The following is a 10,451-nucleotide window of genomic DNA, read 5'->3' on the forward strand; positions in this document are numbered from 1 at the left end:
TTAATAAATGGTGTTGGGAAAACTGGCTAGCCATATGCAGAAAACTGAAACTAGACCCCTTCCTTACACCTTATACAAAAATTAACTCAAGATGGATTAAAGATTAAACATAAGACCTAAAACCATATAAACCCTAGAAGAAAACCTAGGCAATATCATTCAGGACATAGGCATGGCCAGACACTTCATGACTAAAATGCCAAAAGCAATGATAACAAAAGCCAAAATTTACAAATGGGATCTAATTAAACTAAAGAGCTTCTGCACAGCAAAAGAAACTCTCATCAGAGTGAACAGGCAACCTACAGAATGGGAGAAAATGTTTGCAATCTATCCATCGGACAAAGGGCTAATATCCAGAATCTACAAGGAACTTAAACAAATTTACAAGGAAAAAAAAAACCATCAAGAAGTGGGTGAAGGATATGAACAGACACTTCTCAAAAGAAGGCATTTATGTGGTCAACAAACATATGAACAAAAGCTCATCATTACTGGTCATTAGAGAAATGCAAATCAAAACCACAGTGAGATACCAACTCATGCCAGTTAGAATGGCGATCATTAAAAAGTCAGGAAACAACAGATGCTGGAGAGGATGTGGAGAAATAGGAACGCTTTTACACTGTTCGTGAGAGTGTTAATTAGTTCAACCATTGTGGAAGACAGTGTGGCGATTCCTCAAGGATCTGGAACCAGAAATACTATTTGATCCAGCAATCCCATTACTGAGTATATACCCAAAGGATTATAAATCATTCTACTATAAAGATACATGCACACGTATGTTTACTGCAGCACTATTCACAATAGCAAAGACTGGGAACCAACCCAAATGCCCATCAATGATAGACTGAATAAAGAAAATATGGCACATATACACCATGGAATAATATGCAGCCATAAAAAAGGATGAGTTCATGTCTTTTGCATGGACATGGATAAGCTGGAAACCATCATTCTTGGCAAACTAACACAGGAACAGAAAAGCAAACACCGCATGTTCTCACTCATGAGTGGGAGTTGAACAATGAGAACACATGGACACAGGGAGGGGAACATCACACACGGGGGCCTGTTGCAGGGTCAGGGCCTAGGGGAGGGATGGCATTAGGAGAAATGCCTAACATAGATGACGGGTTGACAGCTGCAGCAAACCACCATGGCACGTGTATACTTGTGTAACAAAGCTGCACGTTCTGCTCATGTATCGATAATTTAAAGCATAAAAAAAAATAAAAGTCACAGGATGTTTGTGATAGGTCTATTACACTGATGTTGACGTCACACATGGTTGACTATGTGGAGACTCCAAGGGAAATTTCTTGCAGTTCTCAGTGCCAGGAAAATATGTATCTCTGGATGAAAACTCAAAAATTTTAGAAGAACATCCAAGTTTCATAGTCTAGAGCTCTAACACTGGAATCTTTTCCAAATTTAAGGATTAATGATTTACCTAAATCTAAAAATAGTAGGTTGTAGATGTATTTAAACAGTGTGCTTAGGTAGTATGTTTATATATTAAGATTAAAATCATCTTCTAAACTTTATTAATTCTAATATAACCTTTATTGTTTCATGTAGACATATCTTTCTGATTCCCAGAATAATTTAAACAATTAATTCAAAGCAACTATTAACTTAGATCTAGATTGGGATATCTATTTATGCATTTGAAGCTTTAGATATGTATTTCAAATCAGAAATGTGTGCTGGTCATGGAAAGTTGTGACTTAGAGCCTCAGGTAAGTTTTTTTCATGTGAACACACCGCTTCCAATTGTTGTTATGCCCAGAGCAGACAATTAATAAATACCCTTGGAACTGAATGAGTGATTAACTGCAAATATCACAATACATCTTCTTTGTGGGCATGATAATTAGACATATTTAGTCCTTGCTGTGACCTAAGAAAGGAATTCTTTTCATTAAATGTTTAATATCTCACCCTGTTCATACAGCTGGAGTTACTGATTCAGTTTGATGTGAATTCAGTCTTATAATAAAAGACCCATCATTATAACCTGCACTTATGCTTCCTATAGTATTGGAACTTCCAACTTGTAGGCAAAATAGATATGCTTCATATTCTAAAAAACCACAAGAAATCTCTCTTTATTCATAATAAACACAGAATTAGGTATTCTATTAAACTGAACAATAGAACTCACTGGGCATGACTGCATAAACTATATCACGAATTGTCCGAGTGTCTGGAAAGGTCAGTGGGCCATTTCGCTCCACCCGGTGCCACAGGCCAAACAGGAGGGCTGTCAGTGACTCACTGCCTGGGTCACGCAGGGACCCAGGTAAACATGTGGTGTTACCCCTAACGTCAAGCTTAACCCAAATCCCTAATCTGTAAATCTAACCCATAAACCCACACCGGTCAAATCACAACCCCAACCCCAACTCCAAGCCTAGCGCCAGCTCTAACCTCTCACCCTAACCACTAACCCTTAAACCTAACCCTACCCAAAACCATTCCCCAAAGCTAACTTTAACCCTATACCCTACCCCTACCCCTAACCCTAACCCCAATTCTAACCCCAACTCTAACCGTAACCCTAATCCTTACCCCAAACCCTAACTTTAACCTAACCCCAACCTCAAACCTAGCCCTAGCGCTAACCCGAACACGAACCAGAACCCAAACCCGAACCCTAACCTAACCCTAACCCTAACCTAACCCTAATCCTAACCTAACCCTAACCCTAACCCTAAACCTAACCCCTAACCCTAACCCTAACCCCGACTCCGGACCCTGACCTCAACGCCGGACCCTGACCCGAACCCCGGACCCTGACCCGAACCCCGAACCTGAACCGGAACCCGAACCCGAACCCTAACCCGAACCCGAACCCTAACTTGAACCCTATCCTGAACCCTATCCCGAACCCTAACTCACCCCCCAACCCACTCCCCCCTTCCAGGGCTTCTCCGGCCCCACCCATACCCAGGCCACGGTGCCCTGGGCACTGTGGTTCGCAGCTTCCGAGGGCGGGCTGGCCCAGGGCTCCTCCCGCGTTCCTGAAGGGGTGGAGCCTGTGGGCCTTTATAGGGGCCGCTGGCCGGCTGGGCCGGCCTCCTGGCTGGACCTGCGCGCCGTGCACAGGCCGACTGAGGGGCACGGGAGCCCGCCGGCCTCTCTCTGCCCGTGTCTGTCCGTGAAGTTCCGGCCAGGTCTCCCCGCGATGGCTCCCGACACCTGCCGACGGCGCCCTCCCGGCGGGAGCCCGAGGACCAGGACGGCGAAGGAGACTCGTTTGGACCCCGAGCCAGAGGGAGGCCCTGCGAGCCTGCTTTGAGCGGAACCCGTACCCGGGCATCGCCACCAGGGAAGAGCTGGCCCAGGCCATCGGCATTCCGGAGCCCAGGGTCCAGATTTGGTTTCAGAACGAGAGATCGCGCCCGCTGAGGCAGCACCGGCGGGAATCTCGGCCCTGGCCCGGGAAACACGGCCCGCAAGAAGGCAGGCGAAAGCGGACCGCCGTCACCCGGTCCCAGACCGCCCTGCTCCTGCGAGCCTTCCAGCAGGATCGCTTTCCAGGCATCGCCACCCGGGAAGAACTGGCCAGAGAGACGGGCCTCCCGGAGTCCCGGATTCAGATTTGGTTTCAGAACCGGAGGGCCAGGCACCCAGGCCAGGGTGGCGGGGCATCGGCGCACGCAGGCGGCCCGGGCGACGCGGCCCCCGGCGGGTGTCCCCCCGCTCCCTCGCCGGTCGCCTTCACCCACACCGGGGCGTGGGGAACGGTGCGCGCCCTGCGCGCCGGGGGCTCTCCCACCGGGGGCTTTCGTGGGCCAGGGAGCAGGGGCCGTCGCCCCGCTGCAGCCCAGCCAGGCTGCGCAGGCAGCAGGGATCTCCCATCCTGCCCCGGCAGGCGGGGATTGGGATTTTTCCTACGCTGCCCTGGCGACTCCGGAAGGGGCGCTCTCCCACCCTCAGACTCCCCGGGAGTGGCCTCCGCGCCCGAGCCAATGGCGGGGGGATCGGGACCCGCAGCACCACAGCCTGCCGGGCCCTTGCTCGGTGGGACAGCCTGGGCCCGCTCGAGCTGAGCCGCAGGGCCAGGGTGTGCTTGCGCCTCCCACGTCCCAGGGGAGTCCGTGGTGAGGCTGGGGCCAGGGGCCCCAGGTCGCCAGGGCGGCGTGGGAATCCCAAGTCTGGACAGCTCCACCTCTGGGGCCCGCGCCTCCGGAGGCCTCCGCGCGGCAGGAGCAGATGCAAGCCATCCGGGCGCTCGTCTGCACTCCCCTCCAGCCTGCTGGATGAGCTCCTGGAGACCCCAGAGTTTCTGCAGCAGGCGCAACCTTTCTTAGAAACGGAGGCCCCGGGGGAGCTGCAGGACTTGGGAGAGCCCGCTTTGCTGGAACCGCTACTCCTCAGCGAGGAGGAATACCGGGCTCTGCTGGAGGAGCTTTAGGACGCGGGGTTGGGACCGGGTCGGGGGCGGGGCGGTGGCCTCCCTTTCGTGGTGAGCATCTGGCTCGGTGTGGAGAGGCCTGTTCTCCCTCCGGGCTGACCAGCCTGGCATTCCTGCCTTCCGGGTCTGGGACCGGCGGCGGCGACGAGAGACTCCACACCGAGGAGAACTGAGCATCCCGGGGATCCCAGAGCCGGCTCAAGTTCCGGGGAGGGGGGGGGCGGCTGTCTACCGCGCATGCGCGGGTGTGCCGGCAGCAGCCTGGGCTCCGGGAGCATCCCGGGCAGAGCTCTCATGCGTTTCCACCACCCGACCCCCGCTTTATCCCGCGGACGGCTTGGCTCGGGCGCGGAGGCCACCAGCGAGGAGTCTGAGGGTGGGAGAGCGCCCCTTCCGGAGTCGCCAGGGCAGCGTAGGAAAAATCCCAATCCCCGCCTGCCGGGGCAGGATGGGAGATCCCTGCTGCCTGCGCAGCCTGGCTGGGCTGCAGCGGGGCGACGGCCCCTGCTCCCTGGCCCACGAAAGCCCCCGGTGGGAGAGCCCCCGGCGCGCAGGGCGCGCACCGTTCCCCACGCCCCGGTGTGGGTGAAGGCGACCGGCGAGGGAGTGGGGGGACACCCGCCGGGGGCCGCGTCGCCCGGGCCGCCTGCGTGCGCCGATGCCCCGCCACCCTGGCCTGGGTGCCTGGCCCTCCGGTTCTGAAACCAAATCTGAATCCGGGACTCCGGGAGGCCCGTCTCTCTGGCCAGTTCTTCCCGGGTGGCGATGCCTGGAAAGCGATCCTGCTGGAAGGCTCGCAGGAGCAGGGCGGTCTGGGACCGGGTGACGGCGGTCCGCTTTCGCCTGCCTTCTTGCGGGCAGTGTTCTGGGTATGGGTGGGGCCGGAGAAGCCCCGGAGGGGGGAGGGGGTGGGCGGAGGGGGAGGGGGGAGGGGTGGGCGGAGGGGGAGGGGGGAGGGGTGGGCGGAGGGGGAGGGGTGGGCGGAGGGGGAGGGGGTGGGCGGAGGGGGAGGGGGGAGGGGGAGGGGGTGGGCGGACGGGGAGGGGGGCGGGGAGCGGGCTTCGGGAGCTGGCTCTCTCCGCCTCTCCAGGAATTCTGCGGGGACTGGAAGCTGCTCTTGGGCCTCGCACGCGTCTTCAGCAGGGAGAAGGATGGAGTGGAGTGTGGGACTGAACCTCCATGAGAGTCTTGAGCTTTCCGGGCCCTCTCTCCGGGAAGGAGGCCGTGCCCGTGGGTGTCGCGGTTGCCGTGGTAGTCTCACACACGCAGGTGTGTGGATCGCGTTCACTTCCACGCAGAACACCAGAGCGAAACCCAGGAGCAAAGCCGCATCCCGGGCCTCATGGCCTGAGGATGGATTCCTGCATCCTGCAACATGGGGGGAGTCTCCACTGTGGCTGCTCTGGAAACTGGCAAGGAGAGTGACAACACGGTGCTGGCCTTCCTCGCTTCCCTGGAAGTTTCTGGGTCCCTGCAGAGCTCGGGAATCAGTCAACATTGTCACGTTTATTTGTTTCCAGTTCCTGGACGTTTTCTTAATTTCCTTTCAAATACATTAGGCATTCTGTGAATTCCTGTAACTTTTTGGTGATTTTAATTGTCTGCATTAAATGTTTAAAGTAAATTATTTTTCTGAAAAGCAGAAATATCCATAGTTGCATATATGATTGAAATATTTTACACAGATTTTCTATGGCATCTATCACCACCTCATGCAAAATTCCAAGTTTTTTCATTTGAAACACCCTTCCCATCAATAGACCATATTGTAATAATTTGTTGTACGTGATTACTTTTATACCATTAGAAAATTAATTATATATTATGTACATATTTTTGAAATACTGCAATGCAATAAATAGTATATGGTCAGAAGTATTGTTTTCTCTAACATAAACCTAATATGAGTAAAATTATTTACCTGAATTCAGATCTTTTGGCTTCAATTGCCATTCTGTCTCATTAGCACTTCCCCAATCCATAAAAGATATCAGTTGTATTTTTTAATTTATTATTTATTGAAATGGGTTATTTTACGTTATAATGTTTTTATGGCAATTTAGGACATTTTCAATAAATATAGTGATCTTGAGGCCCTGGCCTCTTGTTTCTGTTTTACCACGTGAGACGCGTACTCCTCTTTCACCGTGAGTGATTGTGAGCTCCCCAGACCTTCCCGGAAGCAGACACAGGTGCTGTGCTTCCTGTACAGCTTGCAGAACCATGAGCCAGTCAGACTCTTTTCTTATAAATTACCCAGTCTCAAGTTTTCTAAATAGCAATGCAAGAATAGCTTAATACAACATATGAAAAGAAAGCAATTCATATATTTATCAGTTTGAGTCTCCAGACCTCTGCCAAGCTTCAACTCAAAGAGCAGGAAGTGAGCAACCCCCATCTACTGCTCCTGCTCATGGGAGAATTTTCAGTTTATCTTAAAACATTTCAGGTCAAAAGCCCCGTGTTTTATGCAAAAGAAGGAAGGTGTCTAAAAGAATGGGTCTGTATTTATTTTTATTTCTGAGACAAGGTCCCTTTCCCTGTCATTCTGGCTGGGGTGCAGTGGCTCACTGCAGCTTTGACATTTTGGGCTCCAGCTATTCTCCCACCTCAGCCTCCCAAGTAGCTGGGACCACAGGGGCACCCTACCACAACCGGCTAATATTTGTATTTTTGGCAGAGATGAGGTTTTGTAATGTTGAGCAGGTTGGTCTTGAACTCCTGAGCTCAAGTGATCCTCCAGTCTCTGCCTTTCAAAGTGCTGGAATTACAGGTGTGAGCCACCACACTGGGCAGATGGGTCTTAACTGATTTTAATCAGGGTACCTGAGCATGGAAGACATGCCCTCAATTTTTTTCCTAATACCATATTTGACAGTTTTATAACTATGATTTTTTTATTCCTGTAATTCATAAGGATATGATAGTAAAAGACCTTGAAAACCTTTGGGGAAAAAAGTGCTATATTGTGCTTGAAACCACCTTTTACTCTGAAAGCAAGTGCCATCCAGATACATCTGTGGAGAAGATATTTTCTTCTGCTGCATTTTAGCCAAACAGCCAAGTGTGTCTTGAAGTTGTTTTTTGATTTTTAACAGGACAAGTGTGTTTTCTAAGACCCCAAACTCAGGAGTGGCCATGGGGAAAATCACCATTGCTCACATGGAAAGCATGCACAGCAAATGCATTTCTCACCCCGAACCAGGAGTTGTTCCCCCTGGGTGCACATGGGAATCAACAGGGGGCTTTTAAAGTTACCTAAACTCAAAAGGCAATAGATAAATGAATGCAGAATCCCTGCAGTGGGACTTGGGCCACAGTGCTGTTTAAAGCTCTCTGGGTGACTATCGGGAACAACCAAGCCCCCAAACGGCTGCTTTAAATCAGCTTCTTCCGGTGAACTAGTGGCAAATGGTTTCCCGAAATGAATGGTTTAAATCAGCCTCCTCCGGTGAGCTAGTGGCAAATGGTTTCCTGAAATGAATGGGAAGATTTGCTGCTGGGTTATGGTCTTCTGATCTTACCTGCATTACCTAATTTTCTTTGCAGAACTGGCCTCTGCTACACATTTTATTCCTGATTCAGTCCAGTTCTACTCATACCAAATGCATAGTATACGCTAGGTGACCTTGCATTGCTGAATCCAGGGGAGAGGACTTTGCTGAATAATAATTGCATCCTAAAAAAACTCAAAATACTGGACTCAAATGATTCTCCTGCCTTGACTTCCCAAACAGCTGTGACTGTAGGCATGAGCCACCATGCTTGGCCTATACCCTAAAAAATTAAAACCATCCTACTTACTAAATTGATGTAAACATGGGAAGACCTAGGTCACCAAAGTGTTAGGACATAAGTAAATACCTTGGAATATTAACATCCACCTGATGATGCCCTGAGTAAACACGTCCTACTTTAAAACAATACAAAACAATGCTATTATTCTGAAATATGAAGTTAAAATTTTGTGCAAATAGGTAATATTTAAATTTTTATATATGTATAACATTCATGCAGAAAGACATATACAAAGAAATCAGGTAAAGTTCAATCAGTTATTACAAAGTGAACACACGTGTGTAACCTAGAAATAGAACCAGCTTCACTGATGCCCTGGCAACCACTTTCTCTCTTTTCGTTCCCCCAAAGTCACTAAGATCTTAAGGGCTAACATTGTAGATCAACTTTGTTTTCTCACACGTTTTATCACAGAAAATTTAAAACATATACAAAATAAAAGAAACAGTACAATACGCCTGTTACCCAGGCTCATCAATACCTAATAATATGCCAATTTTGTGTTATCTATACTTCAACTCATTTCTCACACAGAGAAATTGAAGGTAAAATCTTGGCTGAGCACAATGGCTTATGCCTGTGTAATCTCATTACTTTGGAATGACGAGGCAGGAGGATCATTTGAGGTCAGGAGTTTGAGAGCAGCCTGGGCAGCATAGTGAGACCACAACTTCATTTCAATTTTTTTTTAAATTAATCAGGTGCGGTGGTGCATGCCTGGAGTTCCAGCTACTTGGGATGTTGACATAGCAGGATCCCTTGATTCTGGGAGTTTGAGGCTACAGTGAGTTGTGATTGTGCCACTGCACATCAGCCTGGGTGACAGAGTGACTCTGTCTCAAAATCAATAAATAAAGCTTCTATCTTAACTAGCTTTTTACACATAAACACATCCATATAAACAATCCCTCTTTTAACAGTAGAAGTACCAAATTAAAAATCATTAACGTGAACCCATTTTTAACTCAGACTTTACCTTTTAATAAGTTTTTTTTTTTTTTTTTTTTTTTTTGAGGTAAGATATGCACTCATTGGAAGGTCTAATCTTGGCTGGGCACGGTGGCTCAGGTTTGTAACTTCATCACTTTGGGAGCCAGAGCTCAGGAGTTTGAGACCAGCCTAGGCAACATAACGAGAACTCACTGGGGCAAGATATGAGACCTCATCTCTACAACAATTTTCTAAAAGTTAGTTGGGCACAGTGGCGCACACTTGTCATCACAGCTATTTGGGAGGCTGACTTAGGAAGATCACTGGAGTCTGGGAGGTCAAGGCTGTAGTGAGCTGTGATTGCACCGCTGCACTCCATCCAGAGGGACGAGTGAGGCTCTGTCAAAAAAAGGTACAATCTTAACTGTACATTTTTGACTCATCAACACATCCATATAAACAATCCCTCTCTTAAAAATAAAAGTATCCAATTTAACAGATATTAATATTCATGGGAATTACCTAGACATTTTTTGTTTGTTTTGGTTTGGATTTTTATTGAAAGGACACACCTAGAAATGTTATTTAAAATTTAGATTTTGATAAAAATAAGCCTGAGTTTTTTATTTTTTTAAGATGAAGTTTTGCTGTGTCACCCAGCTGGAGTACAGTGGCATGATCTCGGCTCACCAAAACCTCTGCCTCCCGAGTTCAAGTGATCCTCCTGCCTCCTGAGTAGCTGGGATTACAGGCGTGAGCCACTACATTAAGCCAATTTTTTTTTTTTTTTTTTTTTTAATTACAGATGGGGTTTCCTTATGTTGGGTAGGCTGCCCTCGAACTCCTGACCTAAGGTGATCCACCCGCCTTGGCCTCGCAAAGCGCTGGGATTACAGGTGTGAGCCACCGTGCCCAGCCAGGCCTGAGTTTTGCCTGAGCATTTCTCTTTCTAAGAAAGTACAGCATATGGCTGTTACAAGGTCTCTTTTATCTAAAATAGAATTTAATAAATAAAAATTTAAAAAATTTACCTGAGATTAAAGGACAAATCAAAACATGTGTGTAATGTGTTGTCTGTAGAAGTATAGTTTAACAATGACACAAATTATTAATAACCAATAAATGTTATAATAATTTATTAACTAAAATGAACAAAATTCTTATTATGATATCTATGAAAATACTTTCTTAGAGTAAAATATTCTCATATCTTGAGACAGCACTGGTTAAAAACAGCAAAGATTTGCAAGTTGATGTCTTATCAAGTACTTACTTATCAAGTAAGTGGCAGATCCCT

At 48.2% G+C, this 10,451-nt stretch overlaps 1 protein-coding gene across 1 annotated transcript; it reads left to right on the plus strand.

Annotated features, from left to right (window-relative positions):
• The first annotated feature begins 1,718 nt into the window (after positions 1–1,718).
• LOC102122535 (double homeobox protein 4C-like) lies at positions 1,719–6,518 on the plus strand. The gene is made up of 4 exons (XM_074040920.1): positions 1,719–1,745; positions 2,933–3,106; positions 3,183–5,295; positions 5,517–6,518. Exons 1-3 carry the CDS (start codon positions 1,719–1,721, stop codon positions 4,059–4,061), a joined length of 1,080 nt encoding a protein of 359 aa, XP_073897021.1. The 3' UTR covers positions 4,062–5,295; positions 5,517–6,518.
• The last annotated feature ends 3,933 nt before the right edge of the window (positions 6,519–10,451 follow it).

Source organism: Macaca fascicularis, chromosome 5, assembly GCF_037993035.2.
Source record: "Macaca fascicularis isolate 582-1 chromosome 5, T2T-MFA8v1.1".
NCBI lineage: Eukaryota > Metazoa > Chordata > Mammalia > Primates > Cercopithecidae > Macaca > Macaca fascicularis.

What these genes read in the sequence shown, in the direction of transcription:
- LOC102122535 (XM_074040920.1), top strand. Translation starts at nt 1,719, where the DNA reads ATGGAAAGTTGTGACTTAGAGCCTCAG. An exon ending in GTTGTGACTTAGAGCCTCAG is followed by an intron (nt 1,746 to 2,932) that starts GTAAGTTTTTTT and finishes CCCCCCTTCCAG; the next exon opens with GGCTTCTCCGGCCCCACCCA. An exon ending in CCTGGCTGGACCTGCGCGCC is followed by an intron (nt 3,107 to 3,182) that starts GTGCACAGGCCG and finishes AGTTCCGGCCAG; the next exon opens with GTCTCCCCGCGATGGCTCCC.